This window comes from Zosterops lateralis, assembly GCF_965231275.1.
Source record: "Zosterops lateralis genome assembly, chromosome: 5".
Lineage (NCBI taxonomy): Eukaryota > Metazoa > Chordata > Aves > Passeriformes > Zosteropidae > Zosterops > Zosterops lateralis.
In genome coordinates, this window is record NC_139766.1 from 5960233 (window position 1) to 5985009 (window position 24777).

Genomic DNA, 24777 nt, shown 5'->3' on the forward strand with positions numbered 1-24777 from the left:
GGTTGAACTGGAATTAAACACTTCTTCCACGGTGCAACACAGGTTTTCTTTCCTGGCAGGAGATGGGCTGGTTGGTGGCCAAAATCAAAACTTTGGTTGAGCACCAAAGTCATCTACTGCACTCTTGCTTGGTGCTTCAGGCCAAGTGGAGATGTGGTTTTCTGCTGTACTCAGGAAAGGAAACTCTTCCCTCTTCTCTGCCTTTTCCAAGGCTGATCCCATGACTCCTCTCTGCCCAGGAAAGGTTTTCATATTACAGACCAACATTGATCCTCATGCCAAGAACTGAACCAATATGGATTGTTACACAGGGCAGCAGAGGGACCTCACAGACAAATGAAAGGGCTTAGCTAAACAGTGCCTAAACAGCAGATGTTGGTCTTTAGTGAACTCAGATCTGGGGAAACATCAGCAAAATCACTGAAAAATGTCAAAGAGGAAAAGCCCTGGTTTTGTTTTCTTGCTATTGTTCTGAGGAGCAGGTAGGGGCTTCTTGAATAAACCTTTTCCTCTCCTGGCTGCCACTGAAAGTCTGCAGGAAATCAGTTGGATTTTTAGACCTATGGGCAGACAACAAACACATTTTTTATCTAGAAATCCAACTTTAGCCATTAGACTTCTCCTTAGTTCTGTTGGCAGTCACTAGTAGCTGATCTATGGACTATCCCTTTATTCCTCAGTGCAGAATTGATTTAATACCCAAGTTAAAAGGTACGTTGTGGTGGTTTTAAGGGACCAAAGCCCCAGCTCACCCTAAAGATGAGCAAGGGTAGGTTCCCCTCCCTGGAAACTGCTTGTCCAGTTAGAACAATCCACACAGCCAGTGCACCAAACTATAGCAACTGGCTTCTGGCATGGCCCCATGTCCATCACTGCAGACATTTTCTGAATTGTAACTAAGGAGAATAATTTATCTCACTTATCTTGATGTAGAGATTCCAGTTAGTCTCACTTGCAAATGGCCCACACTTTGCTGTTGCACTTGTGCCAGCTGCAAAATAATTTTCCAGCAGGTTTTCATCAGAAAAATGTAATTTAACACATCTTTGGGTCTTGTTCAGTTTTCATTCATTGCTCACAGGTGTACATGACACTTCTTGCAACGGGCTTCTCACTTCTATCATCCAATGGACACCACTTGAAAGAAATTATGTCATCCCAAGGAAGTGATAGAACCCCTTACAAAAAAATCAATCAAAATTTAACAAAGAAATTCAGAATCAGGACATGTGTAGAGAAAAACAGGCTTCCAATAAAAATGTAAATAATTTTATAACAGGTTTTTTGCTTTGATTATTTAATGCCTTAGTGATAGAAAAAGGGATGTTGTTTCTGCCAGGACCTCTTCTGCTTTAAGCCTTCAGAAGAGTTTTCAGGGTGCCCCCCCAGCAGGTCCATGCTGTCAGACTTGTGCCACTGGAAACCATCCTTGTGGATAAATCACATTGCTGTACCACATTCCTAGTGTTTGGAAGTGCCACAGGAGATGTTACCCTGCAGGCACAAATTGGGGTCAAACTCCAGGTTCATTCCTTTTTGTGGAAGAGGCTTGGTGCGTTCTCATTGCTGGGTTCAGGCATGACTTGGATCTTCTGGTTCTTGAGGGCAGCTTCCCTCATCTTGTAGTACATGAACTCGTTCTGCTGGAACATGCGCAGCTCCATCTCCGTCTGGACACGCATGACCTGAGGGATACAGCAGGTTACAAACCCCGTGACACACGTGTGGGCCTGAGAGATTTGAGCCTGCTAGCAGCTGCTAATGTTTGCCCAAGGAAAAATTCCTCAAGAAAGTTTCTTCTCAAAACAGTCTTTCTCCAGGTGGTGTTTTGCTGTTTCTCTGGTTTAACCAATGAAATTAAAGAAGTGTTGGTTCTATTCACCATCACGTTAAGTCTGTATTGGAACACCTTATAAAAGGTAGTAAGAATTAGAAAATAAAGCCTTTTTTCTCTGTGCTCTTTGCCTTCTGAAATATTTGGAGTCTTTCTTTCGTGTCCTACAGTGACACATAGGGGACCTCAAAGCAGGTGAATCAAACACTGCCAGTATGAGGCACTGTCCCCAAGGAACATCCTGGGCCATGCAGTGAATGAGGCACCTTGCCTTCAGTGTCAGCAGGATAAAAGCTGACTGGACACAGATATTCTGCTCCTTCCTCACTCTCATTTTCCTGGGTATCAGCCTTTCCCACATCCAGCTTTTCCACAGGCTGTGGGGAAGCCTCATACTCCCAAAATTGATGCAGGACCTAGAGGTGATGCTGTGCAGAGCCAGGAAATGAGTGCACTTCCCACCCACATCCTGCACCTGGCCCTTGGGGTGGCCATCACCAGGGTGGCAGTCACCTCAAGTGGGAGAAGAGGGCTGCTCAGTCCCACAGTTGTGACCTTTACACCCCAGGATTCATCAGCAGCAGTCATTCTTAGTGCTGCATTACAGCAGAGGCTAAGAAGGGATTCTAGGATATTTTTTTACACCCATCTGTGCATTTATTCAACCCTTTGTTTAGGAGCACAGAGATAAGCATGGGCCATATAGCCACTATTTTCTTCCTAAAATGTGAAGGGAAACACAGAAATGGAGGTGCTGTGTCTTATCCTTTGCTATACATGTGGAAACAGTCAAGAGGTTGGCTTCAGGTAGTAGACATGAAGACATGAAATTGCACTAATAAAGTTTATAGCTCTGCTATATGGGGACTACGACATCAATAAAGGATTTCATCTGGTGTCCTATTATTTTTGGGGGGTAATAAAGGAGAATGCTATAAAGCAAACAGGTCACATGAAATGAATTAGGAGCTAAAGAAATGATAGATCCCCAGCTGCAGTTGTAAATAATTCCTCACATCTGAGCAGATGTAATTCCCTGGGATCTCCACTCTTTACTCTAAGCTAGGAAATACCATCATCTGAGGAAAAAATACACTGCTGCTGAGGAGTGGGGAGTGGTAAATAAAGAATGGACACCAGTAGAGAAAATCAGGTGGTAAACTGGGCACATCCACCACACATAATTTGATATACCCAAATTGCAACATCATCCATCTGAGAGAAGTGAAATCAGCCTGTTGGAAGAGTAGGAGGCTCTGTCTTTTGCACAGCAATTCCAAAGAAGATTCAGGGGCTCAGCTGCTATTTCTCACGTATGTTCTGGTGTAGAATAAAAGCTGTTTTTCAGGGATGAAAATTTCCAATAAGAAAGGACATGCATTTCCCAGCAGAAGGTAACATAATCTAGATAAAAACATAGCACTAGTAAGAAGCAGTCAGCACTTAATACATCGCTCAGCTCTTAGGGGTGGTTGTTTCTATGGCTTGACTGTAATTTTCCCCAGATAGAGAGCAAAGACAAGACAGGAGATGGTACCTACCTCCAGATCTTTGGTAATTGGGTGGGAAGGCCCGTGGGTTATCAGGAGAATGGCATAGGCTTTACAGATCAAGCCATGGCCAGCTTCAATGAGGCCAGCGTGCCAGTGGGTCACTCCTGCCCGCATCACGGCCATCCCCAGCTGCGCGTTGTTGGGGTGGTAAATTTTCCTGGAAAAACATTGGGTAGTTTTAGTTCAGGGGAAATCTGGGTTCTCAAAAGTGTCACTGACATGATGTGTTTGCCAAAGAGCAGATAGTTTACTTAGGTGGAAGAGCCTGTTGCAGCCAGTGCCCCCGAAATGTGCCCTTCTTAGAAAGGGGCAAGGGCACGTTACTCAAGGACAGAGCTGTACAGGGACAGGAGTTGTGAAAGATGGGATATGAACAGGGAAAGTTCAACATCTGGCTTGGAAAAAGCCAAGCTCTATCATCTCATGCCAAGACAACACCACCCTCTGTCAGTATTTTGGCACAAGCAGAACACAGATCTGACCTTACAGCTCAGCTGGCACCAGCTTAGCTTGACACACTTAGTGGGGAAACAATGCAACAATCACCAGTTTCTCATTCAGAGCAGAAAGAGAAACAGGTGGTTCCAGAGACTCCAGAAATGTTCATCTCATGCTCTGCAGATACATCCCTTCATCTGGGAATTTTCAGTGCCTAAGGTGGGAAAAATCAAACCTCTCCTCTACATCCAACTTTAAAAGCTGAAGCAGAGTTAGAAGCTGCTTAGCTGAAAACCTGCCCCCAAGGGCTTCTGTGGAATTTTGAATTGGCACTTAAAGCAAAAAAGGGAAACTAGTAAGGTCCTCACCATGGTCTGAAAAACTGAGGAACACAGAGGGGAAGGAATTTTCTCTCAATCAATTAGCTCAGAGCCAGGGCTGGGGCATGAAGTTGCTTGTCAGGCCTGCAAGCCAGGGAGGTGACTGTCACCCCTCTGCAAAAGAACAAAATATAACAGGCCTTTTGGGGTAGAACTGACCAAAAAGACAAGTAATGAGTGTGAGATGCCCACAGCAGGAGAGTAAATGATGATGATTTAGACTTTTCTCTCTTCTCTACAGTTCCCACTATTTTTCTTACTTTCTTTCCTTTTTTCTTCTGTTAAATACTTATCAATCCTGTCATAAAACCTCAGTAATAATAAAGCATATAGAATTTAATGTGAGGTTTACCCTGGATCTATGTGAACTAAACCTGTATTTCTTTATTCTCACTAAGCTTTTACCACAGGAGTATATAATTAGCCAAGACAAAATACATTTACTATTCAGGAGTGAGGGGATGTCTTGAGTGAGAGCCATTCAACATGGTTTCTCTTTGACCTCTCCTTCCTGCAGGGTGCAGGGAACAGGCCAGCTCCTGCAGTCACAGCCTTTGTCCTGCACCCAGGATCTGTGTCTTGCTATCAGGACAGCCCTGAGATGCTTCTGAGACAAAACAAATAGGCCAATGGAAGATGTTCCTAAACAGTTTGCCAGTTCCAGTTTAGTGAATCAAGGTGTTTGGGAGCCCTTGAGCATTTAAGAAGGGATCTCTCTCTGTCTGGTGGTACAAAAAGGCCCCTATATGAATTTCACCTCCACTGCCCTCATGGGAGAAGACTAATAAAATTATTCCTGGAACACACTGCTTAACATGGCATGAGCACAGACAGCAGCCAGAAGTAGGGCACAGACTCACAGGTAGCCATCCACCATCCTCTTGGCATAGTCAGCTGCTTCCTCAAACATCTGGAGGTAGGAGAGCACCTCAGAGGCAATGCTGAGGATCCTCAGCAGGTAGATGTTCGTGTCCCCCAGCACAGGCTCCTGTTTCTTCAGGCAGTCACGGCACAGCTTCACAACCTGAGTGTGGAGGAAGCAGGGAGAGGAAGGGTGAGTCCAAGCACCTTTGGACCTGAGGCTGCCACATCAAGACCCTGTGGTTTGCACAGTCCATACCAGTCCCAGAGGCTGAGACAACCTCCGTGTAGGCTGGGGAAGAGAGGATGTGCTTTGATTTGTTGAGAAACATCAGCCTAGGAAAATGATTTGCACTCACAGCTTTCTCTTCCAGGGTTACACTCATGAGTGAGGAAAAAGTGATGCCTACTGCTCAGGAGAAGAAAGACTCTGGAAGGCTGGGTATATTCAGATACTAAGTCCCTACAGGGCTCTTATACCCCAATGCCATCCACCCAGCCTCCTGAAAATATTCAATGCAAGGAATACTCTTAATGACCCCTCGAGCCTGGAGACACAGAGCTGCACTGACCTAGCCATGAGTCAGTGTCCAGATTTCTGTTCTAGGGAGCTTCAGCCTTTTCCCAAAGACTATTAAAACCCAGAGGTCATTACTCAACCTGGAGTGCTCTCTGAGGAGAACAATTAAATATTTCTTGGGTGAGCAAAAGAGGGAGAAAAAAAGAAATTACTTGAGGTCTCTCACCTGTCGCCCTTGTGGCTTGGGCTCCAAGGTGGGACATGGTTCACCCAAACCACACACCTATCCTCAGCACCCAACAAATGAGCAACATGAAGCACTGAAGAGATCCACGCAACCCCCCTGATGGTCTTGTTCCACTCCTAAACCCACTGTCCTCTTTGTGAGGCAGTGCTGACTTGTTACACCTGCCCTGTAACTCATGAGTTCACTGGATTCAACACCCGTGTCAGTCAGAGGTGCTGGACATCACCTGAATCTCCTTGTGTCATCACTACAAAACACTACAAAAGTTAGTCTGGGATGCCTCAGACATGGTTGTGCTTTACAGTTGTTTCAACCACAAATCTTGAACGTAGAGGGGGACAAGGCTTCCTTTCCCAGGCAGTGTGTGAAGCACCAGGACTCACCTCGTGGTACTGTCCCTCCATGCGGGCCTTGTTGATCTTCTCCAGCGTATCCTTGGAGAACTGGATCACCTCCTTCACCGTGTCTGCAGAGGGCTGGGGACAACAGCAGGAAAACCAGTGAGGAAAATGCACTGCCTCACACACACCAAGATGTATTGGTTGAAAAAATGCTTGGTCCAAATCAGCTTAGTGGGATGCTTCCCACATCACCACTTCCTACTGCTGTTTGCAAATACCAGTGTGCCCCTCAGAGCTGCCCAAGGCTGAAATGGGCTGCAATGGTCCTAGTTCCAGGTCAAAATGTGAGGATCCTACTGACTTCAGTGAAAGTGCTGCCCATCAGGGTAGTGGCCATGTGCCTCTGAGATGTATGATGAGTTTCCTCAACTCTCCCCACTACTCTTCCCCTCTGGAAAATGAACAAAATTCATCCTGCAATGGAGATGTCTCATGAAATACCAGAGAGGCTGTGAAAGCCACCAGCTGGTGAGTATCAGGTGCTCTTAGTGCAGCTGCTAGAGAGAAATGAGGCTCTTGAATGAGAGATCTGTGGAATAGGAAAGATCCCTGAATTTTACCTACCCTGAGAACTGTTTTCATTAATTCCAAATACCCTAAGATCGCTGAGCTCAGATTTCAGCTGCACCTAGATAGGGAAATGTGTTTTCCAGCCCACCTCAAAGAAGTTTGTGTTTCACCATGCATTTAGAGACATGAAGCACATCTAGGAACACCTGGCAAAACACTGATGAGCTCATAATTAGCTGCCTCATCTTTCTTCCTTTAATACTGAAATATAACATGATATCCAGCACAACCTTCATCCTCTGCTTCTCTGAGCCCTTCAAATTTGCATTTTCCAACTATTCTAGTTATCATGACCTTCCTTTACATAAATGAGGAAATCTGGAATCAGTCCACAGTCACATGACTCTGGAATTTTTGGGAAGAGCCTGGTCTGGAGACACAGAGCAGAGCCAGCAGCCAGGAAAGACCTCTGGGTGTAGATCAAAAGCAGAGTCCCAACATTGCAATGAAGGATGGAAAGACTGAGAGACAGGACTGTAGGAGTGTCCTATTTTCTTTTTTCCACACGTGGTCAATTAGACTTTTGAGGAATCTGAAATTCATCTAGTTGAGAAATCCTCTTCAAAGTTTAGTATTGAAGGAAACTCCGTAGTTTTCAGATCCATTAACCCCTATCTGTTTATGGATGCATTTGTATTGTGACTTACTATTCTATAGTCTTATACTGAAGCTATTGTAGCTAATCAGATTTGGGCAGCTGTCTGAGCAGCACACAGGGTGTTCTGGGGCACAGAGCACATCCAAAGGCAATGTTAATGTCAGTGCAAATCACATTGCCATGCTGTCTGAGTCAGGACTCCCAGAATAGGGACCTTAAACAGCATTTCCACAGTGGCTTTGTCTAATAAAAATCCTCCCTTGCCCTTACTAGACTTGGAAGTCAGTTGCCACTATAACCAATGGGAACTTTGCTGCTCTTTGGAAGGGGTGAAGGTTGGAGCAGCTGTTGGGGATGGAAGCTGTCGATCTCCCATGTATTCCTAGCGCTTTTTCCAGCAGCTGTGAGTGCTTCTGCTCCCAGGCAAGTGTGCCTGAACTCAGGAAATGTGACACAGCCAACGTGCTCAGCGGGTGAGGTCAGCCTGGATGCTTATTGTCTGTGGATGGGGTGTATTTTTAATAGCTGAAACCATGCACCTTGCATACTCACAGGCTTTTCCTGCACAAGCACTTCAGAGTGTGGAGGATATTCCCCCAGAAGTGCAAGTTTTCCTGCTGTGTGCTGCACAGCACCTCTAAATGCTCACAACAAAGGGATGGTGCATGTCTAGTGGATGTCTAGTCCCTGCCCATGGTTGGGCAGATGGAATGAGATGAATTATAAGGTCCTTTCTAAGCCAAAACATTCTGTGACTCATGGTCTCACTGTTCAGTCAAGGCCTGATAGCAGGTGTTGAATGAGGGATGAGATTTCTTTTATGCTGTCTACTGGAGAATGTGTTCAAAAATACTTCTGCAGAAAGCCAGATGAAAATCCTCCTACATCAGAGAACTGAGCTCTGGGACAGCTTTATATTATAAGTGAAGTACAGTAGTCAGGATTAGCTGTAATATGAAGCTTGATAATTTAAATGGGGTTTTATAGCAGGGTCTTTTGCACAGAAGGAGAACTTTACCCAGCAAAGAAAGGGTCTCTCTAGTTCCAACTCCTGTCTCCCATGAGGGAGTCCCCTTATATCAGCTCAATACTGTTTCTCTAAATCTTTCTCAAGGAGAGATTTACACTCTGCAATATCCAGCCTTTCCTGGCTGCCATCTCTCTTAAAGAAGAGTTACAGTGGTGGCACTGCTTCTGTAAGGTCACATTTCCTCATCCCAACTTCTCTGTTTTGTTTCCCACCTGCTCCACATCACCCCCTGAGCTGTACTGTCTGATTCATGGTGTGACTGCCCAACAGTGCAGATCGATGACTCGATACACTTATTGCTCTGCCTCACTTTGCCTTCCCTTATACACTTTATAAAGCTTGCAGGAGTGGAAATCCTCAAGCTAACATTGCAGGACAAACCATACCTTGCTTTCCCCTGCCTTCACTGCCAGCATCAGGTCATCCTTGAGCTGTTTCTTGCAGTGCTCACACATGCAGTCGAAGTAATATTGCTTCTTCAGCTGCTTCCGCCGCTCCTCGCTCAGGCTGAGGAAATCCACGTAGGAAACCGTCAGCTCATCCCCCGGAGAAATCTTGTTCAGGGCCCGCAGCTCGATTCTGGGGGCAGAGGAGGTGGGATGTGCATTTGGAGAAGCAGCAGAAGCAGAAGTGCAGGCACAGAGCTGTCAGGCACAAATCCTGCAGCCTGCCCTGCCTTGCAGAGGTGAGCCCTTCCCCTAAGGCACTGCTTTCAGTCCTCGGGGAGGCAGTGCAGAGGTGAACAGCAGTCTGGTTAACTGGATACAGAGTAAGAACACAGTCACACCAGATTTTCCTGCCCTTCTACAAGTCCCTGGCAAGGATATGTAAAGGTCTGAGCTATAAAGAGGCTCCACTACTTTGTTCATATAGGGGCTGAACCTAGATATCAACTTTTACTTTGTTGCAGGAGATCTCAGCAGAAGAAAAAAAAAAAACACATTGAGATCAGAAATACACACCAAAATGCTGAGTTTGGATTTTGAGTCTTTTTTTAAGTACTGCTTTGCATGCTGCCCACACACCTCTGGCTATACTCCCAGATCCTGACTCTGCTGCCTTCAGTATCATTTTCACTTTGAAAAGTTAAGACAAATTCCCTCTGGGTGCTGCATAAGAGATACCCTCAACCTGTTCATGCATTTCCACATAAAAGCTCAAAAATAATTATCTGGAGAGAGTCTATTTTTAGATAACTCATTTGATCTATTATCACAATTCAGTTGCCAGTCTCTGTTACTGAAATCCATGGCAAGCCCCTGATGATGGGATTTCAAAAGCCAGACCTTTGTACCTGCCTTTCCCTCATGTCATTCCCTGCAAAAGATCTTAAATAATGTGGAGATTCCCTTGCTGTTTCACTCTACATACTGAATCTCCCAGTTACCCTGGGCCATCTGTCAGCTGTAGGGGCTAAACAGGCACAACTGGCTACAAAATTTGGCCAGAATGGGGAAAAATCTATCAAATGCTAACTGTAAGGTGGTTCTTTTGTATCCACCTCCTCTCCCAACTACCAGTGAGCTCAACAGTGTGTTTAATGTACCTGTCTGCCCTGAGATGGACCTGGAGGAGACCTGCTGGCTCCCACCTGAACATGAGGTGCTCTAGTGGAACCCAACAAAAGCCTCACTAAAGGCAGAGGAGGCGGAGGACTCACAGCTATCACCAGGTGCTTTAAAAGTAAACCTTTTGGGGAGGACATGACTTATTCTGTGTGATCATGTTTTTGCAATGGGATTGTAATTCTCCTGTAATTCCCTTCTAATTCCCTTGGAATTCCTGTTACAGGCTCTCAGAACCAAGGGCGTAGCTCTGAGTCTTCCAGCTCTGCTAAAGCTGCTGTCAAAATTCTTTTCCAAGGCTGGTCTTGATCTTCTCTGGGTGTTGCCATATCAGCAACATATTTCATACAATATTTATCACCAAGCATGCCATTGTCACCAAGGGCAGCTATTAGTTATGTCACAACCACAGGAAAATGCCAGACAGAGAAAGGTGCAACCAGCTACTCCAGGAGGAAGTGCACAAAAAAGAGCAATTCCCATCTGTAACGTTGACACATACAAACATTCCTCTTCACACTTCACAGGATCCTCATTAAAGTGAGTCATGCAACCAGAGAAGCAAAATCAAGCCTCTGACTTTCATGATGCCCCTGATAGCCCAAGCACTGTAGGGGTATTTTAAGCAGCCATCCCTCGTGTGGAGGGGATTGATAGCCTTTGGGGTAAGCCAGGAAACACATGGCATATTTTAAATACTGTAGTTAAAGAGATACTGTCAGCCAGGAGCACACCACTGAGCTTGTCAAGGGCTCTTTCCCCAGTGTCTGCCACAAGCAGCAGGGACCTTGATAGCTGCATGCACAGGCACAGCAAGTGCCTGATAGCTCAGGACTCAAATTGCCCCAAATAGCAATTCTAATCAGAAGTGAAACTCTTTTCTTCCTTTTTTATGGCCCTATCTATAACGTACTGAGTAAGATTCAGTGGTGAAGAAGAGCACTTCAAATGTGTTTCACATCATTGAGAAAAATGCATGCCTGCTTGAAATTAAATTTTAAAGACAACAGCGTCCCCTTAAGAACACTGACTATAATATACCAAATGCCATGAGGTAAGCAAAGATTTTTTTTTACACATACTTTTGTGATTTATTTACTTTGGATCAGGTAACAGTGGCATCATTAAAAAGTGGAATATTAATCATGGATTATGATAAAGAAGAATTGAAACCTACATCTCATGGTACTGCTACTGTAGGCAACACATTCCTTGGGCACAGTTTGTTGCAGGAGAAATGTGGAGTATTTAGTATGTCAGTAACACAGTCATTTCTCATCTCCTAATATGCAAGGTTTTATTTTGGGCTGTACAAGATTAGCAAGACCTTGTTCTGACTTTCATGCTCTTGCCATGGTCAGGGGAGGAGAAATGAGAAGTGGAGAGGGGAAATACTGACAGGGAGGAAACCAAAGGAGAGGGTGGGAGGGCAGAAAAGGAATTCACCCTGGGGAAGGCAGTCACAGTATTACCACTGACATTTTAATTTACTACAAAATGCAGAGTTAAGTGAGGTTTGGGTTTAGTGGGACTTTACGCAGGGGAAGAGGAGAAGTTTAGAACAGGGGAAAAGTGGAATTTGGAGTAAACAGAGAGAGCCCCTTGGGGTCTTTGCATCTTTTCCATTAAACACAGGGCATGAGGGGTACAGGGTAATGGAGGAGAATGATGCTTTCAAAGACCGACCCACCTCATCTGTGTGTGGAACATTGATCTTACAGCCTCATGACTGAAAGACAAAACAAACATCTGCAGTTTACACATGTACAAGTACAACAACAACAAAAAAAATGGGTACATGGCATAGCACTGGACATTGTACTGACAGGAGACAAGGGGGTTCCCTGAGCCTGGCTCATGTGGCACTGCATGAGAACTTCCCTTTTAATGTGCAGCTGGCAGGACCAAATGGTCCATCACTGGGCTGTAGAGGATTTGGTGGAGAACTGCCCTGGCACTGTGATTTTAGGAGTGGTCTAGGTCGGGGAATGTGCAAAACCTGCTCCTGACATTTGGCAGGAACAAGGGGACTGGATCTCCTGCACAGAAAGGTCTGCCCTGACATCAGCAGTTGTGTTCTCTAGAACACAGCTTGAAATGGAAATTAGACTGGGATAGCAGCCACAATTTACCTGGCCAATAACCAGATGGCCAAGTTTAAAGTCAGTAACCAGATACATGTGGGAGCTTTGACAAGCTGCCAGGCAAATAAATGCCATTCCTGTACTTACCCAGAAAGTCAGGGCTGTTATCACTGCTGGTTACCTCCTCCACTTCTGGGAGCTGTTTGGGGGGGCTCTTTGATCACCCCACTATGGATCCAATCCAGGGCAAGTGGCTATCATAGTGGTGATAGATATCATAGGTATCATAAATATCACAGACTCCAACCTGACTTTGGATCAAACCTTATTTCCCACCAAGGGTAATCCTCCTAATGCAGTTTTGTTTTCTCTTGGCACATTTACCAGCTGCTTGGTAAATGCTAGTGTAGTTTTACCAGGGAAATCCAGCAGTGATAACTGGAGTGTGTTAGTTATAAAGAAGAGGCTGGAGGGAAGAGCGGTGATTAAGTTATAGCACTAAAGTTTAGTGAAGACAGGTAGCTGTAAAATAGTAGCAGAAAGATCAGAGGAAATCCCATGGCTGCGCAGTTTTTGGCAAGCAATTCTCCACAGTTAATGTTTTGCGCACACTGCAACTTCCTGAATCAACAGCAGTTTATACATGTCATGGCTTGGAAACTGAGAAGGGCAGAGTATCCCTCCTGTGGGCTACCTTCACTCCTGGGAAACATCCCCACATTTCCCACTGAATCTTTTTCCATCTCACTCGTCCTGCAGAGGTTTTCTTACAGGACTTGGGTGGGAACAGGGAATGCCCAGAGACTGGGGACCTCCTGCACTCTAAGGTGATTCTGCTTGCAGGTAACAATCACAGCTGTCACTAAGGTCCCTAGCTAAAGAGTTAATTAGTGATTAATTGAGATGGTACACTCTCACCAGATGGGAGTTGTGTTAGGAAGGGTTATAAACACACCAGCAGATAGTGATACACAGCTGATTGCAAGCTTCTGTTAGGAGAAACTCTTGGACTGTGGACTCAATGTAATCCTTAATAATTTACTAAGCGGAAATGCTCCTCTACTATCTATAAATGCAACTTCAATATAAGGGGTCAGTTAAACAGCTACTTACTACTTTAGCTACCTATTTTGAGTCTAGTTACAAAACTCATAAGAAACCAGGGAAAAATTCTTTGCTGGTTGCTGGATTTGGGGTCATACCTTCTGTATTTGTTAGTGCATCTGATGAAATTTTTTTTAAATAACAAGGAGAGAAACCAGTCTTTAGCAAGAAAATACTGTTTGAGGTTTTTTTCTGAGCTAGAGAAGGAAGTAAGAATGAATAGATTTTATGGGGCAAGGACCTGATACTGGGGGTGGTAGAGCCTGCTGAGTTGGTTGTTAGAATGCATACCTGCACCAAAGGAAAGAAATCCACTCACTTGCCATTGTTGAAGACAACAGTGCAGTTGGGCCAGCAGTCGTGGTTGGCCTGGCAGAGGTTGGGGAAGATTCCCACACCAACAGCCTGCAGTCCTCTTTGGTCACTGAGGGTAAAGCCATTGCAGCTGATCTAGTCCCAAAACACAGGCAGGAAGAAGTGTTAAAGGAAAAAATCTGAAACACTCTACTCAGGATAAAACATCAGAAGAGAAGCAATGCAGGACTGATGCAGAGGGACCAGAGCAGAGCTGAGTAAATGTTAGGGAGTATATGCTGTCAGTGTTCACTTGGGATGCCTCAGATAAACTTGGCTTGGCCATGCATTGCTTTCCTTATATTTGCTTCCTGAAAATAATTCAGAAAAAGATCACAGGAAAATGATTTTGAGGCAATTCAATCAGAAAGCAAAGTTCATACTCATGAAAGCAGCTATAAGTTAGAAAATAATCTTGACTGCTGCATTCAATCTGGTTGTATTTGCTGGGTTGGCCTCAAAGCTCATAAAAACCAGCTACTACTCTTTGCTGTGAATTTTCAGAATGACTATTTTGCATGACATATATTCCAAGAATGAATTATTTCACTTTTCTATATGATAGACTATTATCGCATATGAACAGAAGAGGTTTTAGTCACAGACCTCAATAATGGAAATACCTGCAAAGAGAAAATGTGATAGGATAAACCAAAAATGTGATAAGTTTTTAAATATATAAACCTATATATAGGAATCTATTTAAAATATATATATTAAAATTATATATAGGAATAGATATTATATTCCTGTAATAGTATATATAGGAATAAATAATATTATATAGATATATAAAATATATATAATGGATATCGTTGAATATATTTCCATTATTTTACTGATTTTATTATATTTGTCAATGTAAAAAATCTAATGCACACAATATTAATCGACATTAATGTATCTACTAAAACAAATCTGCTATATTCAAATATATTTTAGGTTTATTTACTAAAAATATCTTTTCTCAGCTCTCCCAGGTGCACAGAGATGCCCAGTGGGATTTGTGATAAAAATGCAGCACCTGTGACTGAGCAAAGCACTTGTCTGCACATACAGACAGACAAAAGGTTTCAGCCCTTGCCGTGCCTCAGTTTCCCAGTGTCAGCGCAGAGGAGCAGCAGGTGGGGAATGGGATGAAGTCAGCCCTCTGAATCGGGCCAGCTGGGGAGATCCTCCCCAAACCCGGCATCCCAAACCCGCCCCTCGGACGTACCACTCCGAATATGTGGGAGATGAGCTGCATCCCGAACTGCTGGCAGTGGGGCGGCCAGAACTCCAGGAAACTCTCCACGTCGGCGCGCAGCTCCTTCTTCTCGTCCTCGCCGAAGCTTTCCACGTGGTTCTGCAGCTCCTCGATGGACACCAGGCAGCCCTCGGACAGCCCGCTGCCCTCCCTCTCCATCTTCCACAGGATGCGGGCGGCCAGCCTGGCCGGGATCAGACAGCACCGGCACCACGAGGGGAGAGCAAAGGATGGTCAAAATTCATCCCCTGGGGGAGAATGGTGGGCAGCAGCCCGACTGAGACAGGCTCAGCATCAGATGGGTGATGGATGGGCACCATCCCAGACTTCTGAAGGAAAGGGAGGTGCAGGGGTGTGTCCCAGCACCTGTGTGCTCATCTGGAGGAGTGTTACAGACCCTCAAGTCCCTGAGCCCTCCCGTTTTCTTGAGAATTCCTCTCATTTTTTTTTATGGTGGAGCCAGGATGTGAAGACAAATTAATGTATCCTATAGGCAAACTGGGGAAGAATCCATCTCTTCTTTCACTTTTCCACCTACTCCCTAGTTTCCCACACCTCCTAAACCATCCGGGGTGGGTTTGCCTCACCAGGTTCAGACTTTTTGGGACCCAGCACCAAAAAAAACCCAAAACAAACAGGAACACATCTCTTGCATCACTGATGCTCCTCCACATACCTTCCCTACCCCAGGGATGCTCCTAACCCTTCTCCCACCTCCACCTTGCCCAAATCAGGCCACCCAGCTCTTCCTTGCCATAGGATGCTCTGTCCACTCCCAGGTCAGAGGGGCCAGCTCTCACCTGATGTTTTCAGTGGGTGCCTTGCCATGCCTCTTGATGGCAGAGCACTCATTTTTGTGGTTGAGCCAGGCTGCTCTCTGGCAGGTCCTGTCGCAGTAATAGGCAAACTTGCACTGCCCGCAGCGGTGCAGCCGCTCCTGCCGCTTGAAGCAGGTGTGACAGATGACGTGTGTCAGGCTGCAAGGACACAAGGACACCTTGGATCAGGGAGGGCCAGCTATGCCCAGTGAAGATCTCACTGGGTTTGCACCCCTGGGCTCCACAGCCACAAAACCCCTCAAGATTTTTAGGGAGGATGGAGGAACATCCCACCCGGCTTAATCCTTGTGTTCTTGCCTGGTGCTGTTGCTGTAAGTTAAATGGTGATGGAATAGCTGGGACCTCTCCAAAAGGGGTATTTCATCTTTGGGGGATTCAAAACAGGATTTCCAAGAAGCATCCTACAATTGTATGCATGTAACTATAGCCAAGGCTAGGGGAGGATACTGATGAAGAAATCTGACCTCACATTCTTCCTCTGAGAGTGTCCAGGGTCCCAGACTGAGGTGAACCCCTCCCCCCACCCCCCATATGCCCCCTCATGTGTCCAGCTTTTGCTCCTAGAACTTAATTCACTGAGAAGGAGGGGGAGACATTTTGCTCTCCTGTCTAAAAAATTTTGGGACTTTCCCCTTGCTGCTAGAGAAGGCTTTTCACTGCCCAATTTGGTGTCTCCAGCTGTCTGCTTCTCCAGGCAACCACCCACTTTATCTGGGCCTCCAGCCAGGCTTGACAGTACAGGAGAATTTAAATTCCCATCACTCAGTCACTGCTGTGCCAGAAGGGAGGTTCTCCTCACTGCAAAAAGCTCGGGGACCACAGAGGCTTCATGATCAAAGGAACATTTATAATTGTGCACAGCACAGACTGGGGAAACTGAGGCACAGGGAAATAAAAAAAATATTGATGATCCCATAAGAAGGATGTGCCACAAGCAGGAATCAGTCACAGCCCCAGAGAATCCAGCCCAAAGATTGTCCTTCTTCTCTATTATACCTATATATAGGTACACACATACATATGCATATTTATATCTGCATCACATTTAAAATGCATTTTCTTTTCTCTGAAAATATTATATGACCTGCTGACATAATCTACCTGTGCCTTGGCTCTTGCCGGATAAAGAGGGCCATGGATTTAAGAGCAGGATGACCCACATCAGACAAAACCACGTGCAAGAATGAGGTTTGGAAAATGAGGTTTAGGAAAGTGAACAGTGCTGGAAGGAGCCCAGTGAAAGGCAAGTGCCTGGGGTGGGTCAGGAGGAAACGTGTCTGGGAAGGGGGATGCAGCCAACTCCACTGTGTCAAATGGAAGAGCTGAGAGCTGGTGAGAAATGTGAGGCTGTGCTCTGTCAGCTGTCAGTTCAGGGGGGCAGAGAGGTGCAAGAGACGTTACACTCCTTGTAAGGCAAAGCAGAGCCAGAGAGCTGATAAAACCCACATGGTTACATCGTGCCAGGAAGCACAGGGAGATATCTCACATGGGGACTGGGAGTCCCTCCTGCCACCTGGGTGTCTTAAGGACAATCAGAGGGGGAAAAAAAAAGTTTCTTTGTAGAGAGGAATGACAGATTTGAACATGGTGCAGAAAAATCCAAGTCCTCCAACAGGTGCTTCTCACTTTCTTCTCCCCTCAGTTTCCATTTCCAAAATGCTGACTTTGCATTTTGCTGTTTATCGCAAAACAGGGGGTGTCCAGATTTTCCAAAGGAAACCTGGCTGGCAGAACTTACCACCAGCTCTGGAAATCCCTCATTTCTGAGGAGATGCAGAAATGCACCAAAGAAGTTATACAAGAATTTCTGAGAAAGAAAAGGAACAGCCCTTGTGGTATTGAAACTGTGGAGAATTACTCACAGGTAATCTGCCTGGCAAGTGTAAGAAAAACTGCAGCTCTTACAAAACCATTATGGGATCCTCCATGCCCCCAAATGGTTTCAAAGAAGACTGGATTTATTGATACTGTGTGTTATCAGGACTCCAGAGGCTTGGGCTCAAGTCTTGGCACAGTAAAAAAATATCAGGAGACACCAGTGTTTGAGATCTATTCCATAAAACTTCAACTAACACTGCTTAAGCATCTGCAAGCACCTAAATCCCCCAGGTGCCCCTTGGCAGTTGTGCAAACTCCTGCTGTGTCAGAGGAGCTCAGAGCTGAATGCCCCAAAAGGGAAGGACAAAGTGGGGCTCTCCCTTGGCTGGGTTCTGATCCCACCTGTGCTGGAGACACACAATACCCAGGACACCAAAGACTTGTAGTGGTTCACAGTCTCCTCTCCCATCTCCTCTGCAATGTTAAGGTTCTCCAAGTGCAGCAGCCCAAAATTAAACTTAAGCCTCTCAGCCTATGGAAATCATTGGTCTATAAAACCTTCTCTGTCTGGTCTAGAAAGTGTTTAACACAACCCAAATGGTTCCAAAATCCAGGTATCCTGGATGTCCCCTCCAGTACAGAGAGCAGCCCACACCCATGAGATCAGGATACTGCATTGCCAGGCAGCACTGAAAGTTCCTGGAGAGGACCCTGGGGAGGTGACTTGTGCTGTGGCACCTACCAAGGAACCCTGGAGGTTTGAACCCTCTGGGTCTTGCTGCTCAGCTTCCCTGGCTTCATCACAGGAGGGACAACACAAATGCTTTCTGCTCTGTCTGTGCACACCACAGCCTCTGAGGTGATCACTGCCCTGTTCCACACATAGTGAGAACTGGTTCTCACCCTGCCCAAAAGCATGATCTTTAGCACAGTGATGCCTCCAGCCATCCCAAGCTTGCCAGGCCAGGGATTTAGGACTGACTTAGAGGGCAGATGCCACTGACTGACTGACTGAATGACTTTCTGGAGAGCCTCAAGTTTCCTTGGCCTCCCATCCCAGCATCAACTGAGCTGAACTCTGAAGGGCTCACATGCTCTGCTGTTCCTTAGGTGAGGCACACAACTACAACTAATCCTAAACGTAGCTACAGTGACGAAAACAGTGATTCAATGTGCCAGCCAACAAATGCAAGAGGTAACACAGCACTGACAACTAAACCACGGCTCCTGCAAGCACAGCTTGCAATGAAAGCACAAGAAACAAATAACCCTTGTGACTGCTTGGATTGGATTCAGACAGATTAAGGTCTGTTGGACCTGCCAGGGTTGAGCACTGTCACAGCAGGCTGAACACTGTCACAGGAAATGTATTAACCTCCTCTCAGAGATATGCACAACCCAAACATCTGCCATCCAGCACACAAAACATCTCATTCACTGGCCTGGAAAAGCCAGGTGAGATGGCTTTAGTGCAAAGAACAGAGGAGGATTTCATTGAGTGGCTGATAGACACAGTGAGTAGCTCACAAAGTGTTTAACATGGGTCCATGCTATTCTGTATATCACAGATGATACACACAGACAGCCTAACTTACACCTAAATTCTTTTTATTATTGCTTGGCAGGGCATCTCTCTCCTCAGTCTGCTACAGAGAGCAGCATGAGAACAGCTTCAGATGTAGGCAAAGTCTCTTTGGTTTTCAAAGCAGAGGCTGTGACACTTCATTAAAGACAACAGCCTAAGAAAATGTACCTGATACCTGAAGATGAATTATTAGCATAAGAATGGGTTTGCTCTTTTAAAAAGGGGTTGGAGCTTAGTACTTTCATCTTTAAAATGTCAGGGATGATACATCCTAGCTTTTCTGATTTGAGAGAAGGATTTATTTTAGACTAATTTTTGACTCTTTTATTTTTAGTCTTTCATTACAAGATTTCCCAGCCTCTTCTTAGAGGTGTGGGTGAGGTTTTCTCTAAAAAGCTAGGTTTTCTCCCAGGTTTTTATTAGGCTTTTGAACAAATGAGACAGTAATTAAAAAAAAATCAATCCCCAGAACATTTTTTAAAATGTGAATACAATCACATTAGCTGTCAGTTTTTATCAGTGTCAGCTCAAAAATTTATTCCCATAATCTTTTCAGTCATGCTATTATGGAAAATTTTGGATTTCTTATATCTCTAGGTCATCCTAATTACAATAACATAGTTCCCCACATTTTCTTGGAAAATGTTTTCAGCCTCTTTTATGCATCAAAAAAGACATGCAAAAATTGCATGATCTCAGGGTTTTTTTCAATTTGCAGATCATTCTTCAAGCAGACCTTCAGGTGGTCTTGGCTTTCCACCACATGACACTGTTTTCCTTGACTACTGTCCCTCAAATCCTGCTGGTTAAAGAGCAAACCTTCTCTTAGAAAAGGCTGACAGAGACATATGAGGCATCTCCTTGCTTATAGGAAATGTAAACTCTTAGAGGCTTGAGAGCCAAGTGATGTGTCAGAGGAGAAGGTCACATACAGCACATTGAGCCCAGGCACTGTGAATGCCATCATCATGAAGGTTATGGAGGAAAGGAGACCTGGGATCTTCAAGGAGAAGGAAAAGAGGAAGGAAGCATTAGAGAAAGCTTCAGTGAGAGGCTCAGGGCCTTTGCAAATTGAAAAATTACCCCAACAAAAGCAAAGAATCCCTTGAGAAGATGCATTTCCAACTTTCTGCTTCTACGTCAGGGCAAATCAGGTGTGACACTGGTGTTTTCTGAGTGACATTTCAGCTGATAACAGCAAGGCTGAATCGGAGATCAGGCTGTGTCTACACTTTATCCTGGAAATCACACAGAGTTCTGCACCCCTTTTCCATCAGCATTCACCATTTCTTTAAGCAGCCTGCTCTCATTCAGGTAGAAGTAACAGCTTTGATACAGGAGTCAATGCTAAGTAGGCACTGTGTTGAGCAACTAAGTTATAGAATCATAAAATCACAATGGTTTGAGTTGGAAGGGACATTTAAAGGTCATCTAGTCCTAGTCCAACCTCCCTGCAATGAACAGGGTTAGCCTAGTGAGTCATACTCTGCCCTTAAAATCTGACTACGAGCTGGCTGGTGTTTATAGGAACATTTCTTTATAGGAACATGTCATTTTTCTTTGAGTTTTATGTACTTCTAGATTAAAAGTCTCTGGCACTGTGTAAGAAACTGCTGCTCAGATGACCATCATTGGGCTGAAGAGTACAAGCCCTCACTAACCCTAAGGACTTTAGGGGCTTTCAGGGTCCCTGTGACCTTCAGGGGCTTCCAGAGCGGGATGCAGCTTGTAGATTTAGACACCCAGATGTGCTCATCTATACCCCCTGTGTCTGAGTAGAGATTGCACCACCACACTCAGTGGGGTCTGCTAAGCCATTTATCTCAAAGGTAGATAGATGTCTGTGTTCAGTGCACAAATAGAGTTCCATTGATTATATCAGCATTTAGTGTTGGATTCACTTGTGTGGACACAGAAGTCCAGTGTTAGGCTCTGCATGGAAACTTGGTAAGAGTTTTGTCAAAGAAAATATTTCTCTTTTTTTCTAGCAAAATCACTTCCTCAAACTCAGCCTCCTACTGAAAGTCAGATATCAATAAAGTGCAGTTGGGTGACAGCCTTGGGTCCAAATTACTTTGACAGCTCCTCACATGTTTCTGTCTAGGTATCAATCTCTATCTACACACATAAGTCGAGCTGGAGCCTGTACTATGATATCCAGTTGCCCTGGGGATCAAAGAGCCTTTACAAGCTGTTCCCAGCAGTGGAGGAGGTAACCAGCAGTGACAGCAACCCTGACTTTCTGGGTAAGCACAGGGATGGCATTTGTTTGCCTGGCAGCTTGTCAAAGCTCCCACGTGTAACTTGTTTCTGACTTTAAACTTGACTGTCTGGTTATTGGCCAGGTAAATTGTGGCTGCTATCCCAGTCTGATTTTCTCAAAAAGACCTTTGCTTTGCCTTCACATCCTATGCAGCCATACAGAAAATCACTGTGTGGCCTTTGCACTACAACTGCCTTCCCTATACCTTTCAACAGAAAAATCAGAGGAAGGATTTCAGGGCCTCAATGCCCACAGACTGGGAGTAGGCTTTCCCAAAGGACTGAGTTCTTCAAAGGGCTGCAAAGTAGAGACCAGCTCTGCACTCTAGTGCATCTGTGTGGTCTTTATGCATGAAGAAAGCTGAGATCTCTGGAAAACTTGGTCACATATTTGAGCAAAAAATTTAAAGCCAGCAATCATTCATATCTGAGTCCCTTTCCCATAGTACACATACATAGTGCTTTCAGCAAGGCACGGGAGAGACTGAGTTGAATTAGGATGAAGGACTCTGGATTTTGCATTTTCCCTGTGCAGGCTGAGACCCATTTTTAATACTATAGACTCAAGAGCAATTTTAGGACCTAAACACCTGTGTTTGTGGGCAAGGAAAAGCACATGCCTCTTCTTTAGCCTCTTCATCCATGCAGAGGCAACAGCAGTTCTTATAGGGCAAAATCAGCTATCATGGCCAGGTGTGGATTTATTCTTGCAGGAATAAAGAATACAAGGGTGCAGGCAACTCTTCTTTGACAGCAATCAATTCAGTGGAGTTTGATGCAATACTCTGGGACAGCAATAGAAGGTACCTTTAAAAGCAAAGCCCTGAGTGTGTAATAAAAGCATCAGGGTAATTTCCACAAGAAAAATTTGTGTTTCCATGATATCTCTCACACCCAGGCTATATATCCTGCCAAGCTCTCATCAACAAGCATTTAGTCTGTTTCAGAGATTTTGGGACTGCCTTTCGTTACTGACCCATATTCAGTGCTTTGAGATGAAATGTGTCACAGGAGGGTAAGAATCCATTATTATTGCACAACAGTTGCAGAGGAGGGCTGTGTTTACCTTGACTTTTTGCTACCCAACCTCTGGACCTGCCCTCTGGGAGCTAGACAAGCCCAGCTTGGGGAGAAAGGATGGGAAGCAGGGAAACACCTCTCTCCCCATCTGAGTTTTTTTGTTGGAAACCTCAGCCTAAGACACAGTCTGCAGTCTAAGAGCTGATGCAGTGAAAGCTTCTGCCCTTTGCTCACATTACACAAGTGACATTTGAAAATGCAGCAAAGTTGCAGCTCTTCAACATGGGCATAGAGCTCTGCTCTATACATAGTGCAACATTTCACATGAAAGGAAAAGTATTTTAAACCCACCTCAAAAGTCAAAAGGTTTTCAGTGGTAAATATATATATATATATATGGGTTTTTTTAATAAGGCATATGAGAGAAATAATTGTCCATAGGCACTTCAAAAGCAAATCACCACAAAATTCCAGTTAGTGACACGAGTGAAACTGAAGTACAAAATGAAGAGCTAAAAGGACACATCAAGGAGAAATGATTTTGTCACCAACTCCTGTAACTGAGCTCAGGGTTAAGACCTCAAGAACTCAACATTTTGAAGTGAAAAATGACATTTTTAATGTGAGCTCTTGCAATGACATATTAAAATAAAAACTAAAGGTGTCATCCCTGCTATGGCAAAGATTCATAACCATATTCACCCACTGACAGTTAAAGGACAAAGAAACAGTGAATGAAAGACACACATTTAATATCCAATTTATCCTCTGTCCATTTAATATCCAATTCTTTGCTACTTCCAGATCACACAATGGCACTGATCAGCTTCAGCTACGAGATGGCCAGGGTTAATACAGCAGCACGATCTCTGCTTGTGCCCCAGACTTTGTTAACAGAGCTGATTTAATCAGACAAAACTCAGCTAAGCAGAATTGCTCACAGCCCTGTTTAGTGTGCAGGGTATTTACTAAAGTCACTGGCTATTCAAAGGTAAAAATTCAGTCTCAGGACTCACCATTAAGCCTTTGAAGAACACTCACAACTTTCTTAAACTCGGAATTAAACTTTCAGCTGCCATCCAAGTCCTCAGTTTAAAAGTCCGAGCTGCATTCTGTTCTCAGTAAGCATGTTATAAGGCTGAAGAAATTTCATTTGTGTCAGAGGCTTTAATTTAGATTTAGGCCCATGGAGATCAACATGGAAATCTATTATTTGCATCTTTTCTCTTCCAGGTTATTTAAGTAAATGTTCCACTGATTCAAAGGGCAGAAGTGGGCACCTACCAGCCACACCAGCAGCACAGGTTGAGTGAATGCTGTGATTAAAACAAGCAGCAGAAAAGAAAAATATCCTTGCACCAGAACTCAGAGTCTGGCTGCATCAGTGTGAACATAAATTTAAAACCAGTCTCATGAAAGAGCAAAAGCAGACATTTGTCTCCAGTTAGCTCAGCCAGCTGTAAAAATTAAATCTCTCTAACAGAAACAGTGTCACTCACTGATCCCCACCAGCTCCTAGCTCGAGGGCAGCGGGTGATGAAGCTGCAAGTGCAGATGGGGATGGTACTCGTGAGCAGAGCACACTAAAACTCACTTTTATCATATATTACCCATCAGAGATTTCAGCAAAGTCAGTCTGAGATTCCTGTACCTGAATTACCCCAATTCCTGGCAGTTCCCTGCAGTGTAGCATGGGCTGGTTTTGTGAGGCACTGAATGCATGCAACTTTCACTGCTTTTCTACAAGGTTACAACACTGAGCACCTTGCAAGGTCACATCCTGGAAACAAACTGAGCCATACTAAAAGTGAAAAAGTTGACAGACAGAAAGACATTCACTATGAGCTGTGAATGTGCCTTTCCAGAAGTGTTTCTGACTTCCCTCCGATCCCTTCTCTGCTGTCATCCAGACACCTCCAAACTTTTATACAACCAGCAGGATGAAATCTTGCAGCGAGATCACTTTTGGGTCTGAGTTTTACAAGTGCTTTTCTCTTACCTGTCAAAAACCACGGCTGCGTAGGCTGGCTCCGCGAAGATGACATCCCCAGGCAAAAACTCCTTCTGGGCTTTCAAACCCCTGCCTTTGCCTTCAGTTGTGAACACTTCCACTGACTCCATTCCTCCTTTGGTCATCCCAGGGACCCCGAGGCTTGGGAGGTGAGTATCTCAGAGCAAGCCAAGCCTGCTGTCACTCCTATCAACTTGGAGGTGCTGCGAGGCCACGCTTATAAAAGGAGGGCTGGTCTGCCCCCACCCCTGGCCACATGGATTCCCATAGGAGGGTGAGGGGTGGGAGCAGGAGAGGCAGGAGATCCTCTGCACAATCCCACACAACTACCCAGGGACGGGACAGGGCTGGGATTTCTGCTTCATTAGGAAAACCCTCTCCAAAAGTGACGCTGGGAAATGTTTCTCCCAACCACGAGAAGTTGTGTATATTACAACTCGGCTTAATTTATATTCTC

At 44.8% G+C, this 24777-nt stretch overlaps 1 protein-coding gene across 2 annotated transcripts; it reads right to left on the bottom strand.

Moving 5' to 3' along the window:
- Positions 1–1265: 1265 nt before the first annotated feature.
- SMYD1 (SET and MYND domain containing 1) lies at positions 1266–24719 on the bottom strand. 2 transcript variants are annotated; one of them, XM_083860794.1, is made up of 10 exons: positions 24309–24719; positions 15586–15762; positions 14756–14969; positions 13505–13635; positions 11688–11726; positions 8819–9011; positions 6217–6309; positions 5066–5229; positions 3376–3544; positions 1266–1685 (listed from the first exon to the last, which is right to left on the bottom strand). In XM_083860794.1, the coding sequence occupies exons 1-10, from the start codon at positions 24443–24445 to the stop codon at positions 1527–1529; spliced, it is 1476 nt and encodes a 491-aa protein (XP_083716920.1). In that variant the 5' UTR covers positions 24446–24719; the 3' UTR covers positions 1266–1526. The 2 variants fall into 2 exon arrangements, with proteins under 2 accessions (XP_083716920.1, XP_083716921.1); XM_083860795.1 differs by lacking the exon at positions 11688–11726.
- Between the last annotated feature and the right edge of the window lie 58 nt (positions 24720–24777).